Source organism: Thunnus maccoyii, chromosome 19 (assembly GCF_910596095.1).
Source record: "Thunnus maccoyii chromosome 19, fThuMac1.1, whole genome shotgun sequence".
NCBI classification, from domain to species: Eukaryota; Metazoa; Chordata; class Actinopteri; order Scombriformes; family Scombridae; genus Thunnus; species Thunnus maccoyii.
The window spans coordinates 18,769,017-18,786,942 of record NC_056551.1 but is presented as its reverse complement, the minus strand read 5'-3'; the positions used below and the strand labels follow the sequence as shown (position 1 = coordinate 18,786,942).

Below are 17,926 nucleotides of genomic sequence, written 5' to 3'. Positions count from 1 at the left end.
ACAGAGCACACCATACAAAATACAAAATACAAAGCTACACACAACAGCTCATCACATACACCCACAATGTCACTTAGCAATTAATAATGTAAACTTGTCAGACTCAGTGGTTGCACAGTTGATTGGTCTTAAGTAGACTTTTTAATTTGGCCTTGACTTCTCAATTTCACATCTTTTAAATGTTTTTTTTTTTAAAAGTAACAGATGTCAATGTGTGATATCACACATATGAGGAAGGTTTTGTACGGCTCACACACTAAAAAAAGAAGAGGCTCTTAAGATGCAAATAGAAGAAATGTACCTAACATCTAAACATTTTTAAAAAACAATGTGAAAAAATATAGACTTTTTGCCCATAAGACCATCTTCTGTACAAGTAAAAATGATGAATAAAAACCTATAACCTAAATTAAATGAATATAAGTCAGCTGCAATGTTTTTAGGTAAGATGTGAGAGCTCTTTAACATTCATTAGTAAGACTGTTGATGGCATGAGGGAGCTGTTGTTGGTCAAGATCACCCCTACGATGTTTTATACGTCACTGCTTGTCTCATTTTGTCTCCTGAGCTCAAGAGAGACAGGAAAATGCAGTAGGAAGGTTGCATATCCTCTTAACTTGCTGACAGTTGTTTAGAAAGACCCAGGCAAAGACACACATACCGGCTGTAAGTGTAAACACTCATTATGTCTTATTTTATTTATTCATTTTCAGACTGAACTGAAAAATCCAATTGACCCTGACTTTCATTAACTGCAAACAACTCTAAACCTCTACATATTCCAATACTATGGTACATTAATTATTGATAAGAAGAACTATAACAGCAGTGTAATGGTTCTGTTTTTTGTTTGATTTATTTTGCCTTCATTCACAGTCTGTTTTTTTTTTACTACTGCAATTATTCAAACTTCCCCCAGGGATCAAAAAAGTAGAATTTTTCTTGGCAATACAGTTTTATCGCTTACTTCCACAGGAGAGATCATATCTCATCTCTGTCATTGGTGCAATATCGCTCTCTGGTGGTGATTTCTAAACCTTAAAGAGGAGCAAATCAACACCCTTGTTAATAGCTGTTAATCTTTAAAGGTGTGCAGACACATTAATACTCATCCCTTTAATATATTATTTGAATTTTTTTTTTTTGTATTATGGTGTATGACACTCTGACAGTAGCCTTTGATTAAGATTGTGTGTGTGAGCTATAAAATGTTGATTGTTGATCAATCCAAATAGAAAGACATTAACCTAAATTACTGGGAGAAAATTGGAGTCAATACTCATATTTAAGCCTTTGTCTTTTGTCAGTTATCTTAAAATATCTTTAAAATATTGTATGATACAATGTCAGTAAGGAGCCACTAGAGGTCCGTGTGTCACACAAAAAAAGCCAACAAATCTGAGAAAGGGATAAAAGAAAAGCAGTTGAAAATGATATATAGGTATATGGATTTCAAAAACTAATTCTGCCATGTTAGTGTATTATTTATAATTGAGTTATTATTACTTAACCTTACTAATGATTAGAATTTAGAGCTAATGATTAGAAAGATTTTTTGTCAAGTGTGCAAACTTATGGACAAATCACAGTTATTAATATAAAAACTGTTAAAAAAAATGTTTTTATCGCAGCAGTTTGAAAAAGTAGATGAACCTCAACAGCTTCACCATTAATGCTGCCTGCTGCCCGAAGGTTCATACCTCCTACACAACTGATGCTCTCCTTCAATAAAACTGCCTAAAGTATGCCGATCTCTGTTATTTTATGTTAAAGTAGTCCTCGAGCACTGCAAATGTTTCTCATGATATATTGAACCAACACTGTAAATTCCGCTCTACTGACGGCATGCAGCCTTGTGTGACGACTTTATTGCCTTGTTGTATTGTAAAGTCCTATTTTCTTTGTGTCATGTGCACGACACCCCACATTTGGTACATATCTGACTTGACATTTGGTTATCAAGTGATTCTGGTTAATTTAACTTAAATATAAAATTAGCATCAGGCATACAGTGTACACCAAATGAATAATGCAATGCAGGCTTCTTTTTTTTTTGTACAGTTGACAGTGACAATTCAAGTAAAAAACAAAGTAATGTATGTACATAACTAGGTTCACATCCATAGATATTTCATTATTCACTAATGAATATAAGAAATTGAGCAGTTAACTGTTATAACATGTTTAAAAATAATATTTTAGTTATGTCAGTATTTGCTTGACACTACTTTCTGAAGATTGATTCCTATCAGAGTCAGACATTGTAATTTTCCTCATGCTGACATGACCACAAGACATGATGTTTTACACACATCATAGTGTCATTTTTCATCAGATTGTTATTGGCTCAGTATATTCTCTGGTTTTCTATGTAGCGTAAATAGCAGGAGGAGGTGGTAAAAAAGAAATGTGTTGATGCTAAACTTTTTTTTTTTTTATAAGGAAACAGGAAAAAAGGACATCACAGAAAGTAAGAAGGACTTTTACCCAAACGCAATGCTTCAACGCAGTAAATCATGATCAAAATGCGCTGTAACTAATCATCTGATAGGAAAACATACTTAAAGTAGTGCACTTACTTGAATAGACTTTCTGACAGTTGGATTTATCTGTTGCCCGGCGACTAAAACATTACTACTCTCTGTAAGTCTGAAGTGTGACAATAAATCTGATAATAAACACATGTTCCTGCTGACGTCACATTGTCAAAAAAAAGACAATCCTTGCAGGGGTCAACAATCTGTCAGGTCGCCAAGGTCAAGTCCCCAGACACTCGTTTCAACTACTGACAGTTTACTGCGAGATGTTTGTGACAACCATTAAAAAGAAAGGAAAAAAAGGATATAAAAAAAGAAGAGGAAACCCTGGAATGAAGGAGCCACAGCGTTCATTAATCAGACTTGGTCCATTAGTTGAACAGTGACGTGACAGCGTGTGAGCTACTGTGCTTGTTGTTACTGTTCTTAAGCTTCAGCTTTGATATCTGTTATCAATGTAATCAATCACATCGCTTAATTTCCTCTCTCGCAGTGTTTGTGTCTTGTCTCCAATAAGCCTTGTCATTCTGCAGCTACAATAAACAACCTGTTGAGGCAGGGCCAAACTGTAAATACCAGAACATCTATTTGCAGTAAATCAGTGTTATTTACTACTCCGTTCACGCACCTTTGTTTCTGCAGAGGCGGCAGTGACGTGTTCAGGGAGTCAGATAAAGGGTATTTCTCACCAACGCTTTCCTGTTATTTTCCAGGGTCCTTTGTTTGGTTGCGAGGCCTCGGCCTGTCGGTTCTCAGGGGAACGAGAGGAACCTTCGAGTCTGAGTACTCATACAGAGACTGCTCCCATACCTGTCTGTATCACTGTGTGTGTGCATGTGTGTGTCACCTTGTCCTTGGATTGAGGAGATACATGACTGCTGTGAATTTGGGGAAGTTTATCCTTTATGCGTTTTATTGATATCACACATAACTGTGAAGATCAGGAAACTGTGAATTTCCCTACGTGTTAATATGCATGAATGCTCAGGTTTGAATTTAGAATTATAGTAACAAGAAACAGTAAAATGAGAAGAATATAAATACTTAAATTAACTGAATTACGAGTGCAGATTTTGTAGTTTTAGAGCGAAAAGGGCGTTGTCTTCCTTCTAACATTTATATTTGTAATTCTTTATTTTCACCTTTTTTACTGAAGACTTAAACATAGCATGTGGATTAAAGAATAACATTTTTTTGTCACTCATATTTATTTGATTTATAAGCAAATTCAAGTTTCCCTATTTTAAAACATGTTTCAGGAGCAGCTTGTTTGTTGATGGGTGTTTAAGCGTTTTAAGGAATAACTGAACAAAGTGGATAATAGGATTGTAACTCCCGACAAGAGGACGGGGCCTTGCAGCTTTGTGTCACTTATAAATTCCAGGGCTTTCGAAATGTCACTTGAAAAAATCCTTTGCTTTTGAATTCCTGTCTTGGGCAGACACAACAACAACAGGAAGAAGGGCCATTTTCACAGGTGTCAGGAAGCACAGGAAATAAACAAGCTGAATACTGGAAAACATTTTTTTTTTTACCAGTAAGAGTCAGAGGTGAGGCTAATAAGAGATATTTTTAGCTCGGACAGGATTATTTTGCAATTGTGACCAAGATCTTTGATATAATTTGGAACTTTAATACCGCCTGATGACGTATTACGGATGACTGGAGAGAAATAGCATCTCTAATCAAGGAGTCACTTATCATGCTGGATTACAACTGATTTGAGGTTTCAATCTGGCCTTTCAAAAGTTGAAGTCACAAAGACAAAAAACATTTTATCTGCTTTTGGTGTTCAACTCAACAACCACCTTTATTATACAACAATACGTATGTGAGTACATTTTAAATGTATACCGCAAAATAACTTTGTGGAGTCCGTTCATGTAATTTATCACGAATGAGAAAAAAATCAGATGTTCACAACTCTAGCTAAAATTATCTGTGATTTTATATTCATTGTAATACAATATGATTTCCTAAATAACACTTTTAAATCCAAATAAAAACTATTTGTTCTGAAATTCAATGACGGCTAGTCAGGGCTAAAGAATCAGAGTATTTGAGGACTTCTATAAATTAAATTTTCTGGGAAGGTGGCATACTTTATGCCAACTTTTATTAAGTTAAGTGTTAGTAAATGTACAATTGAATATTGACATGCCACACACTTACCAGACAATATGAAGACACTTAGTCTGCCCACTCAGGAAAAGGATTTATTTCGGTTCTACAAGCTGAAATTCTCAGTGGGGCTGAGGGAAGAGTTGAAAAACTTGAATGTTTTCCTGCAAGCAAGGAAATTGTTTTATATGTATTTCAGAAGAAAGATCTTAAGCAACGTCTAAAAAATGAGATCTGCGGGACTTCGTAATCCGCGTGGACTAATGTGAGTCTCGTCTGCAACTGCTGTATTTCAATACAGCTTTACAGGCAAAGCTGAGCTGAGAAGCTTCTCCTTAGCTGCATAGACCGAGAAACTTTACTTCTTGAAATCCTCTCCCACCACTGGTACTGTCTGTCTTTGCTCTTCAGTTCTACTTGAGTTATTAGTAGTAAAAATATTTTTCCATGACTAAGAAATGCTGTCTGCATGGGAACAAAGAATATTTTGCCATTTGTGGAAGCAAAGAAAGTGGGACGTTCCACGATTTGAGAGTCAAGGGTGCCTGAAAAAGTCTCAGAACTAACAACCGCTTCTGCTCCTGTGTTTGGGTATACCATTTCATATCATCATGGGAAACAAGGCTCCGTCAAGAATTCCTTCTACCCAAAAGACATACTTCTCTCCAGACTTCTTAGCATTTTTACACTGCTCAGAGGACATTTTTCATCCTACCATAAATAACTACTGGGACTTCTCTCATGTCATCTTGAGAATATCAAACTCTTATTCAGAATTTAATTTACCGCAGTTTCTGTGCCAACAAAACAAGGGACAACACCAAACATGATGTAACATAATGAAATATAAAAAACAAAATGCTTAGGAGACAGCTGCCTCAACCGTCACTTTACGACTTCACTCACCTGGTGCACGAGTTTAGTTCTCCAGTAATTAAGACATATTATCGTAGATCATATTAATTTCTGCATGCTGCTTTAACAGAGAGAGAAGTCTCTCCAGCATTCATATAAACAGACCTTTACAGTAGATGATGGAGAGCAAAACCAGGCACATGAAATGCTGTAATTTGCCAATCAATACTAATAGTACACTGAGCATAAGGAAAAAGATTCTAAAGCCTAAAAAAAATGACCTCTTTTTTTTGGTGAAACTCAGGTAAACGTTCATCACCTGGATAATACAATCCCTATAGTGGAGAGTGGTGATGGTGACATCATGCTATTGTGGTGCTTCTCAGCTGTCACTGAGATAATCTGAGAACAACGCAGAAGACATGAACACAACCTCAGATTCATGTAAGATCTTCAACCTGACAGTAAATTAGAACACGCAACCAAGACGTGGCTGCTGAACGGCTTTTCTTCTCTAAATGCTTTTGTCATTCCCTCCCAACAGGAGCCCAAGTTTGAACTGAAAATGCAGTATTGAATAAATAATTGGAAGAAAACTTACTTTTTAAAATCAGCTAAGCCAATGAAAACTCATATTTACATTTGCCAATGCAATTTACTTTACATTTTCATAACTGATCATTTGATCATTATTTGTCTTTTACGTTTGGTGATAGTGTGTTATATATTTTTTATTTTAAGCACTTTAAGCTACACAGAGAGCTTCAATCACATGAATGGATTGTGCCTCTATTACGCTTATTTAAATAGTTATTAATAACTGTGTATTAAAAACTACATTTTTTTGTCTTGGCTTTATAGAAGATACAATTGCTGTAGCAAATGATACATAGTTATAGTTAAACTCAATTATTAGAAAAGTACAATGAAATGCAATGAAAATCATACAACAATAGTCAGTGATAACTTTGGTTTAATTGTAAGAGCATTCTTTACATTGGCTGGTGTCATATACATGATGTTTTCCACGTCTGATTTTCATATATACAGTACAAATAAAATATCATTCTGGAGAATTTCAAAATATTGAATGGACTACAATGAAAAATCAATGAAAAATATTGCTGCATCCTACATGAAAATAAATGCATAAAGTTCTTTCTCATGACATTTACTCTCATTTTCTAATCAATAATGTATGAAGGCACACTAAATGAGAGAATCAGTCAACACTGAAGCTAATAGGACCAGACAACAGGATCATTTTTTATTAATTTACTCTACAAAAAAAAAAAGATAAAGAAGAGAAATTTAAGAGAATAACATAGTCTGCATATTTTATTAGTAAAGATGATGATGTCCAGACAAATGAGGGACCAGGCAAATCAAATAAAACTTCCAAATGCTATAAAAAAGTCTGTATCTTTTAACATAATAAAATATATCTTTCACTTCATTTATAAGTTAATGCTACATTTACACTGAATAGATTCAGTCTGTTTGTCAGCACTTGTCAGCGAGGGTTGAGCCGCTTCGGAGCAGTGGATCTCTCCGTGTGTTGGTCTCTGTTCTGGGCATTGCTGACTTCTCCTGAGCCCACTTCTCCCCCTGGAAACATGCACAGGTGAAAGAATTCATTCATCTTTCAGTTTTGAGAAAAAGCAGTCATGTGCAATCCCACAAATGATTATAACTTCAACAACTCCATGAGAATTCACTATTTAAACATTCTTTTAAAGCAGCATGAATAACCTTAATTGAAATCAAATCTAATTACAGTTGTTTACCTGCTGGCGGATCAGTCTTGTGCTTGCTGGCAATTTTGGTGAAGAATTTGAGGGTGAGACAAGCTCCATTCTCCCTGTCACATATGCCACCTTTGCAATTGCACGTCTTGCGGCACTCAATCCCATAGGTTCCATACAGACAGTCTGTGAAGAAACAAAAAACATTATTTTAGAGAAGGTTACAAATCATGCATAGGAAAAGGTTAGTTTGCCTGACTGGATTTAATATAGACCCCTATTCTGTCATGTTGTACACTCATATTCACAGTTAATCATCATAATTAATCAATAGACAAAAAAAAAAAACTTCAAGTGGATAGTTGCAGCAGCATTGATGTTTCAATGTCTTAACTCAAAGCTTAAGATTATAGAAAGATAATAGGCTAATCATCAAGTTAAATAACCAGTTTATATTTGAAGAAAGGCTGCTAGGATCTGCACATGTGACTCTGTGATATGGCAATGGTGCTATTTAATGTGATAATCCATAAAATACAGCCTAAAAGAGTGTAATAACATAATGAGATACTGCATTTGGTGCAACAGAGCATCACTGAATTCAAAATGCTGCATGCAAAAAAAAGCATACTAGGCAGCAAGATTGTAAAATATTGATTATACCTCTGCAAATCCCATATTCGTCTCCATAATCGTCCTCATCCTTGTAGAACTCGCAGAATAATCCCGGTCCGCACTTCACCCCGTGCATCCCCGACACCGTGCGGTAACAGTGCTCCCCTCTGCCGGCTGCACAGACCTGGCAACAGCCGCAGTCATCCAGGACCGTGCGTGTGCACCGCTGCGTCCCGCCGCACAGCTCCGTGTTGCATCTGTCCGGGCAGTTCACCGCGTACTTGACATTGGCGCTCCAAGCCACAGCATCACGCACTATGAGTGAAGACAACACTGTGATGAGGAGAAAAGACATCACTGGATGCAAGGAGAGAGTCCGGGAGACCTGCTGGAAAGAAAGGCTGCTGTCTTCTCAGGGAAGAGACAGAGAAGCGGAGCGCCTCTGGGTGACTTGAGTGGAGTGACCTGCGGTTCATCAGGTTGTATGGTTATCAGCATTGAACAACTTTGTTTTGCACATGGCTTGCCCCCTCGTCAATTTCCTCATTCCGGTGTTGTCGTCCTTTTTGCCAGCCAGTCCCCTTTTTAGAAATCCGGCTTGGAAGTGGGATTAACTCTGGACCGCCATCCAGGAATTGAAATTCGTGTGACCTGATGTCATAAGTTATCTTTGCTTTGTTTTTGTGTGAGTGACGGAACCCCCAAACCTCCCATTGCATCAGGTCTGTCGTGACTGGCTCTGGCTGTGAAGAATTCAATTATATGTCAGGAATCTCACAACAGACCATGATGGGAACATTGACAGTAGTTAAACGTTTTAAAGTAAATCTATAAGCTCAATGAAAGAATCTTTTAACATCTCATTTTCTTTCTCATTTTCAAAGATTGTGTAAATTAAAATTAAACTATGAAAAAAAACCTCCCACTATAACTTATGCTACACAGTGTAACACAAGTGAGAATCATTAGTCTAACGTGAAATTATGGACTACATGGGCAGAAACTTGCAGGTTATTTTAACCAGATTTACAATGGTTTACTAAACTACTAAACTAGTTATTTATCATCAGCATATTATCATTCTCATGTAAAGCGAGAAAAAGACAAATAACTAACAAAAATGAAACATACAATCAAATATGAAATGTAAAACAGCTATGAAATTCATTTTTTACCTTTAGGACGTGTTAACGTTTAAGAGTCTGATCTATGTATGTTTGACTGTCTTGTAGTGGGAGAGTGAAATGAAGTGTTTTTATTTAGTTAGTTACTATTTTTATGGGTTAATCGTAGGTCAAGGGGACATATAATGCTCATCAACAAGGTTATTAGGGAATAAAAGAAGGGACAATCATATCATCATCATAAGATCTGTAACCTTCACTGTGCCTATGCAAGAAAGTGACAAGAATGATGATAATTTCAACAACGTGGAGACATATAGGCCTAGTTTCATACACAAGTGTGAAGGTTAATGGAGACCCAACAGCTTCCAGGTGGGCCACAGAAGTATTTTAAGTAGCCTATTATTATACATTATGCAAAACAAAGAGAGGAACAGGCTCCACTTGATGCCCTTGTACTGTATTCAGTCTCTTGAAATCCGTTAGGCAGGTGCAAAAGTGCACTGAATTTACATACGCTGTTAGGTGAGCATTTACAAATTTCCTTCTTACGTTTTCCTGCTGATTAAATTATTAGAAACAGTCCACACGTAGATGTGTTGGGCTCTGCCCTCCTCAGCATATGTGCATTAACCAGGTGTCTGGTATCAGTCGTTATTATGACGTTTATCACTGTTTCTATAAAAATGAAACTGCACTGAATTTGTTTTTACCAAGTTATCTGCTTTTGGCCTCAAAAATAGTTGTTCAGGCCCTGATTTTATCTATGGATGCGTCTAGCCTAATGATTATTTTCATTAATGATAAATCTGCTGTCTAACAGTCTAAAATGTCAAATGAAAAGGATAAAACAACAAACTGTCACACAAATATTTGGCATTTTTGCTTGAAAAATGACCAAAAAGATTAATCGATTATCAAAGTAGTTGGCGAATAATTTTCGACTAATTGATTAATTGACTAATTGTTGCAGCTCTAGATTTATCCGCAGGCTTCATTGGTGTAAAAAGCAGCAAAATTTTTGCTTTTATATGTTTTATTACAGAGTGTATGAAACCCATGACCAAAATAATAATTTATTCTGTCATTGCGTTACTTATGGATCGACTTATAGTGAAAATTAATTATTCCTCTTTTTTGCTGGGGACACCCTGGTACCCAGCAGGGGCCACTGGCCTAGAAGAGGAACAACATCTTGATGATGATGATGATGATGATGATGATGATGATGATGTTAATCCACGCTCCGAGACACAAGGTGGCGGTAAGTCCTCCGACACTAGTTGCCCTCAGCGGCTGAAACAGCAGCAGACGAAGAAGAAGAGGGAAAGAGGAGAAGGTTGATATGATATTCGCGTCCAAGGGAGACCTCACTGGGACGGGACAGGTAACGCAAACCATTTAACGGCGGGGGTTTACAGTCAAGGTAACTTACATGTCTGCTGTCTGTTGTATTTAATTTGTTTTAAAAAAAAATAATTCCCGGGCTAACAAATTGATAAGACATTAACGAGCCCCTGGCGGTGTTTTGCTGGGAGCTGTCAGCCAACAAGCGGAGGGGCTTGGCCGGGTTTGACAGCCATGGAGCAGACTAGCAACTGCACTGCAGCCAGCCAACGTTAGCTCAGCTGTCACCGCAGATGCAGAATAATGTTACCGGTGTTTTGCGAAAGACACCGGGCGTTTCAAATCTACACATTTCCCTGTTTTTTGTCGCTACAGTGCAACAATAAGCTAAGTAAGCGGTACCGTTAAGAGATGAAGAGCAGAGATGAAGGCTACAAAATGTTGACAGACGCTTTAAACTGAGCCCAGCTGGGGTAACGTCGTTCATTGTGAATTAATTAAATTATCCTGTCGGCTAACGTCATTAGCATCGATGCCCAAACTCAATGCATAACTTCTAATAACATGACATTTTAGATCGCTGTCTGTATTCCCAAGCTGTTTCCCTGCAGCTTTAGATAATGTGTTTGCTGTCACATATTCTGCATGTGCTTTATTTATTATTAACAGACATCCATGCATCCATTGTCTAAATGCTTATTGTGGTCAGTGTTGTCCTGGCAACAGTGAAGCCCCAATTAACGGTCCCTTGTCCCAGCAGGTTCCTCCACCTGATTCTGGATGACTCTCAAGTCCCATTAGGTCAGAAAGGAAATGTAATACTGTGTCGTCTGTCTGGGGTCTAGACACTAAGGGGTCTCCTCCCCTCAGTGCCCCGAAAGTCACTGAAGCGAGGTGGCTGATGTACCAGGTCCCATATCCACCCTGACTGGCCTCCTTCAGTGTAAAGGTGGATGGATTTGATACACAGATCCTACCAAATCGCTGAGTTTCTCACTCTCTGGCAGATTGAGGCCAGCTGCAGAAGAGTTTAATCTTGCCCACATATTGTGTATCCTCATCATTTGAGTAACCAAAACCAGTCGGCTCCCCATTACCTTTCACAGTGTGGTTGTCTTCCCAGTCTTCCTTATAACATAAATTACTATCAATCAAAAATCAATGTTATTTAACATCAAAAGGCACCAAAAAAACCAAAATAGTTACAACCAAAGAAAAATCAATATAGAAGTATTTGTGCCAAAAACACATGCCTATGTAGAATTCATCAGTATTTGTTTTAGTAGCTTTGTGAGTAATAATCTGTTTTTAATCAATTTGGTATTTACAGGCAGCTGATCCCAGGCAGAGGAATATCTATATAAAACACTTTTTAATCGTACTGTGTGATTGTGGACGTGGAACAACCAAATGTTGCTGACTTACTTGACGTGTATTACAATTTTAACTAAAGCCAATGTATACTAATGTTTCAGAGAAGAAATGCGATGTAGTTCATGACCCCAGGTGAGGGTTGTAATTTGCGCTCTCCTCTGTCTCATTGCAAATTGAATATCTTTCAGATTGTTGGTTGGACACAGCAAGCAATGTGAAGATGTGTCCTCGGGGTTTTGGGGAATTGTGATGGGTATTTCTCACTTTTGTCCCAACATTTTATAGACTTTAAGGATTAATTGATAAAGAAAATAACTGAAGCTTTAGTGAAGGTTTCAGATTTTCAAATTGAGAGATTATCTCTTTTAGAGTAGCTAATCTGTCTCTTCAACCAGCCAGCAGTACCGTGTAGTAACTTTTGCCCTCATTTCGGAAAAGAAGACAGGAATATCTGACATTCAGATGTTGACATAGCTTTATAAAGTGTGACCTAGTTTCACAGCCACCCCCCTTAATGTAACTGACATTTACTTTTCCTTTGTTCTTGCCGCATGTATTCACAGGCAGTTACTGATATGGATTTTTTTTTAAAGGCATACTATGCAGGATTTGCTGGTTGCCGTTTGTAAACACACCATTCAAAGTTGGCCTCTCATCCTTGGCTCAATGACACCAGAGCAAGTTGAGAGAGAGAGAGAAAGAAAGCTGAGGTGGTCGAGCGAGCTAGGGAGTGAATGAAGAGAGCGAGCGACGTTAGCGAGAACAAAGCGGTGAGTCAGATAAATAGAATATTATTTTCTGATTGTTTCACAGCGGTTATGTGCTAAAGCACAAAAAAACATTCCCACACCTCCGCACAGCCCTGCAGGAAGTTGCCACATTGCCAGATTTTGTGTGAATTCAGTTGAAGCGCAGGCTTCATCCTGTCCGCTGTGGCCTCTCTGCTCTACGTGTGTGTGTGTGTGGAGCTCAGCCCCGCCCTTGGTCAAACACACACACACACACAGACAGAGAGCAGAGGGGAGAGCCGGAGACAGCGATGTAACCTGGTCATAACGCTACGAGTCCAAACCTCGCACCCTGCATGCTGTTATTAGCTGGGGGGCTACACACCCGCTGCCTAAACGTTGATGCCCGGAAATGTCCCGAACACAGCAAAATAATAAGAAAATAAGAAGATACAGGCAGAGGGCGGGGTCTCTGCAGATAAATACACCGCTATGCACTTCTAGTGGTTCATAAGTGATGATTGAGAGGGATTATTTTTGCATGAGTCTATACATTGTTTTTTTTAGGAAATCCTGCATAGTATACCTTTTTAAAGATTTTTTTTTGGGGCCTTTTTGATTGTATTTGGCAGTCAGTGGAGAGAGACAGGAGGCACAGGGAGTGAGAGATGGGGGTATGACATGCAATGGGTGTCCTGCGGCTGGGTGTCAAACTGTGGATGTTGTGATTACGTGGTATGTGCCTTAACCATTAGGCCACTGGAGCGCCCCACTGATATGGATTTTTGATGGATGAATGTTATTGGTTTTATCAGTAGCCCCTGGGCCTGCTCATGAGCCCTTATATTTTTATTTGATTTTTAATAGCTTACTAGCAAGTTGCTAAGATATTTGGCTCGGTAATTAATAACACAACCTGGTTTACTGTGTATGTTTATTGTAAATACTCTAGATATATTTGTGAACTGTATAGTTTGAAGAAAAAAAGAGTGCGGCAAACTCTAAGAGGTGTCCTGAATGTTTATGTCCCACAAATCTAGATGGTTTGTAATTCGCGATAGTTGCTGGTAGTTGCTCGCTGGTGGTTGTCTGACTGAAGAGTCCATTACTGTATCAATGCTTGCTGTTATTTTTGGCCAGAGTGGAAACCATATAGCCCTGCAGGCCTCAGGCAAGGCAAGAGAGATGAGTTTCTTTGACTGTGGACTGTGGTCAAAGAGGCATGCTCACATGTTTGGAAGCATTCCTCTCACTCCTACTGGTTTATGTTCTTGCAGAAATTTTAATCGTAACGGGAGTCTCAGCCATGACCTGAGAGTATATAGTGACTTCTGTCTACTCTGGCACCTCAACAGCTTATTTCACTGGTTGGCTTAATCTCAAACGTGTGTGTGTTGCGAAAACTCTCTTACCTTAGGGTCAGGTTCTGAAATTAACACCCGCCAAGCACCAAATGCAGGTAGATTTTCCATTTGGGGAGTCTCAGAAGGCTATCTGCCACTCTGGCCGGTAAATGTTTGCACCAAAATAGTCATGTAATAAAATATCTGGCATGATGGCACAGAGGAAATTACTCATGTTTATCCCTATACAGTGTAGACATGTGCACCATATGTATGTTTTACACAGGTCTAAACAGTGCCTAGTTTCGTGGCACTGCTTTCCGTACGGAACATCAGCCACTTGACATTGCAGCTCTCTGCTAAACTGTCACTTGCTGCCGGTTTGCTGCTATTAATTGTTAATTGAATTTGCTATTAGTACCTTATTATCTCAATGAAATGTACTGAAACAAATGTACATTTGACACAAAAAGGCAATTTGTTATTTTGGCCAGTAAAAATTGCTTGGCTGGTCGATTTTTCTCACCTACCAGTCACCTTGGCAGATGAGTAAAAAAGTTAATATCGGACACTGCTTAGGGTCATCGTAGCACATAATACAAACATATTTAGAATGAAGCCATTGTTGTGCATTAAGCCTGATTGCATTAAAATAAATAATTCATATTGTAGTATTAACCTAGTGGTTATCAAATTGACTCCTTTTTTTTTTTTTTTTACAGTTGGTAAGCAATTGGTAGGCTGAAATTGCCTCATCCATGTGCTTTTACTAATGTCATGGGAATGTCAGGCAACTAATATTCCCATGAAATCACCCACCAAGCTATGAATGTTGACCTGCATATTATACTGTCATGGGGAATGTCATATTTCAACCTCCATTTAAGGATTACATGGTTTTTAGGGAGCTGAGAAAATTTCCTGACACTCCAGTTAACAAACCTTCATATAATCACCTAAAAATGCAAGAAGAAATTAAATATCAGTCTGTATTTGTTGGCTCCAGAAAAACTGTTCCTTTAGAGCTGTACTCTTTCTAGTCAACAGGCTTGCTTTGTTCTAGAGCTACAACGATTGGTCGATTAGTGGATCGACAGGAAATGAATCGCCAACTATTTTGATAATCGATTAATCATTTTAGTCATTAGTTAAAGCAAATATGCCAAACATTTGCTGGATTTAGCTTCTCAAATGTGATGATTTAATGCTTTTCTTTGTCATACATGACAGTAAACTGAATATCTTTGGGTTTTGGACTGTTGTTCAGACAAAACAAGACATTTAAAGATCTAACCTTTGGGAAATTAAAGTGGACATTTTCACTATTTTCTGACATTTTATAGACAAAATTATTATTTGGTTTAATCAAGAAAATAATCTGCAGATTAATCTATAATGAAGATATTTGTTAGTTGCAGCCCTATTTTATTTGTTTGGAAAGCAGACTAAATTGCACAACAGGCAGACTAGGGGTTAGGTGGAGCCCCAGTGGTCTTGCATTTGAGTGTATGTCAGAGCATCAGGTGACAAATGTGGAGACTATGACATTTTGACTGAGGCAGAGAATATGAATGAATTATTGGCAGGGGGATCTGATTACTATTGCTAACCTCTAAAGCCTAACTAAAGCACTAATATCTTTGTGTTATGAAAGTAATAAATGGTAATAAACAGAATATTTCCCTTTTGTCTTGAGCAGCGTAACAGGGTGAGCTGACCTATTTCAATAATACCCACCGGGCATGTGGCGCAAGCCAGGATGTACAGTATTTTGGAAAAGTGCCAATACCAGGGAGAAATATGACACCTTGACACTGGATTTTCTTGGCAGGAAAACACATTAGAACATTGGGTCTCTGCGGTAAATGTTGCCTGTGAATTGATGACTTATAAAAGGGCCATTTCATTATGGTTATCAACTGTGAGGGAGTGAATTTTATAAATCTGCCAATATACGGGCCTTATTAGCTCATCTAATCATATTTCCCTCTCTGTTTTCCAGGTGTACAGCAGAGTATAGATAATGCTCAGACATGGTGCCTTGTCAGACCCATGTGTTGCTGAAGTGGCAGGAGCACTTCAATAGCTCCTGGGCAGCAGAGGACAGTGTACAGACAGCCACAAGGCATGGAGCTGCTGCACTCTACAATAAGCTCCTCCACAACAAGGAGGTGGTGACTCTGGCCCAACCTGTTCAAGAACTTGTTGGCCCTCGCCTGCCAGACTTTGAGTGTGAGTCTTGTGCCTCAGCAGAGAAAGAAGAGTACCTGTCATCCCTGCTTCACAGCCAGCGATGGCTGGCTCACCGCATGCTGACACAAACCTCCTACACCCTGAGCCTCCACCACAGGCTGGTAGTACTCCAGAGGATCTACTACGCACTCCACACCAAATACCACGACAAATTCCGCGTGCAGCTGCCCTCCCAGTCCACCGACAGCGGGACAGAATGTGGGCAACTTGAGCTGGCCTCAGAGCCCTGCCTGCCAGGGGGAGCGTCCAAAGTCAGGTCAGGTACAGATGTTCTGATAGAGATGGGTGTAAGGACAGGTTTGAGTCTGCTCTTCTCCTTACTGCAACAGAACTGGCGGTACGCAGCCTCTGTGCATCCTGAATCGGTGCTTTGCAATGACGTGCTCGCGACAGCGTCCTCTGTGCTGGCCTCTCTGCCACCGCTCTCCCTGGCCAATGAGAATAAGATCCCCTCAGTTGGGCTGGACTGCCTGACACAGGTGGCTGAGTTCTTGAAGAAGACATCAGTGAGCAGTGGGACTGGTGGGGCAGACCCGACTGGTCGGAGGCTAGCGTTGGAGCTGCTGCTTGGCCTGGCTATGCAGAGAGGCTCTCTGAAGTTTCTGCTGGAGTGGGTGGAGGTAGCCTTAGCTGCTTCCATGTCCTCCTGCACCTCTACACTGTCTTCCTCCTCTTCACTGAGCTACCAGCAGTCAGCTGGTGTGGGCTTTGATGTCATCCACCAAACCCTTTTCCAAATGAGGCAATATTCGGTATGTCACATGTCTTTCAAATTTGAAGTCTATTCTCGACTAATCTTCCTCTTACTGTATGTTTCATATAATCTGTTCAGCCACTGCTGTTGTATGTTACACTTATCAAGCTACCTGTTTCCTGATATCACATGACAATTTGGATTTTTTTTTTAAATCTGACATGTTCGGACTGTAACCTGGGATCCTATGCAGTAAACACCAAAGGTCTAATTTTATGGGAAATGTTGACTTTTATTTATTAAAAGACGGTTCTGTTATTTAATATGGACCCTTAATAAAGAAAGGCAAACAGTAGTCTGTGGAAGGAATTCAGATGAGTGTTTGTTGTGCCACTTCTATGTAGACGTTCTGCTTTGGCTTGTATAGCATTTCTGAGATAGTGTCAGGTGATATCAAGACACAGGTAGCTTGATAAGTGTAACATAGGCACTGGCATACACGATAAGTAAAGTTGCATATGTGAATTTCCAATGAAATAAGTGGTTTCTTCATAAAAAATATGAGATAACTTTCATGCACATTTACGAACATACTGATAAACGAACCCCATTATCTGTTAAGAAGGAAAATGGCTCTTCACCACCACAGTCATCCCTGCTGTCGACTGGCCTTTTACTTTGAACAGTCTCATATGAAGCTTGGAGTGATGCATTAGTGTGCAGATAAGGATTAAGATTGAGTCAGTCCTCCTGCCCTCTCTAGATATGCGTATTGAGTCATCCTTTAGCAGGGTAATCAGCTTTACAATATTCATATTCAGATGACAGCCAGGGCTAGGTATTGCCAGCAACCTCATGATGCTATACATATACAGTATATCATGAAGCAGGAAGCCACTATGTGATACTTTTCATGATATACTGTATGCTGATTTTGCATGGTAACCACATCCAGTAGGATCACACAACTTTAAACACTCGATATCTCCACTAGCCAGGATTTCCGTTAAGAGCATTGCCTTTGCCTCTTTGTCTGTGTTGATCTCATCCTGTGCCTGATCATGCAGCGACATGTCACTGTTTTCGGGAAGAGAAGTTCGGCTTTGTTCTGATGCTTCTGGTTTAAAAATCCTGAGAATGTAAAGATAGCAAACAAGAAATGTCATACAATTGATTTACTGTACTGTATA

General features: G+C 39.0%; 2 protein-coding genes across 8 annotated transcripts in view; one reads left to right on the top strand and one right to left on the bottom strand.

The window, feature by feature from the left end:
- Window positions 1-6,486: 6,486 nt before the first annotated feature.
- esm1 (endothelial cell-specific molecule 1) lies at window positions 6,487-8,586 on the bottom strand. The gene is made up of 3 exons (XM_042395752.1): window positions 7,922-8,586; window positions 7,301-7,444; window positions 6,487-7,121 (listed from the first exon to the last, which is right to left on the bottom strand). The coding sequence occupies exons 1-3, from the start codon at window positions 8,226-8,228 to the stop codon at window positions 7,027-7,029; spliced, it is 546 nt and encodes a 181-aa protein (XP_042251686.1). The 5' UTR covers window positions 8,229-8,586; the 3' UTR covers window positions 6,487-7,026.
- A 1,686-nt stretch (window positions 8,587-10,272) lies between these two features.
- Window positions 10,273-17,926, top strand: part of LOC121885234 (probable E3 ubiquitin-protein ligase HERC1) — a 43,077-nt gene continuing 35,423 nt past the window's right edge. For 4 of the 7 annotated variants that reach the window (XM_042394493.1, XM_042394496.1, XM_042394495.1 and 1 more), the window contains exons 1-2: window positions 10,273-10,423; window positions 15,792-16,794. In XM_042394493.1, coding sequence (XP_042250427.1) covers window positions 15,823-16,794 — 972 coding nt within the window. In that variant the 5' untranslated portion in view covers window positions 10,273-10,423; window positions 15,792-15,822. Of the gene's footprint in view, window positions 10,424-12,311; window positions 12,489-15,791; window positions 16,795-17,926 lie in introns of all 7 variants that reach the window. The other 3 variants (XM_042394491.1, XM_042394490.1, XM_042394492.1) reach the window with 3 other exon arrangements.

Coding starts and splice junctions, on each gene's coding strand:
- esm1 (XM_042395752.1), bottom strand. CDS start 8,228: ATGTCTTTTCTCCTCATCACAGTGTTGTCTTCACTCATAGTGCGTGAT. Junction 7,445..7,921: donor CGAATATGGGATTTGCAGAG/GTATAATCAATA, acceptor GTTTCTTCACAG/ACTGTCTGTATGGAACCTAT. Junction 7,122..7,300: donor CAAGACTGATCCGCCAGCAG/GTAAACAACTGT, acceptor GCATGTTTCCAG/GGGGAGAAGTGGGCTCAGGA.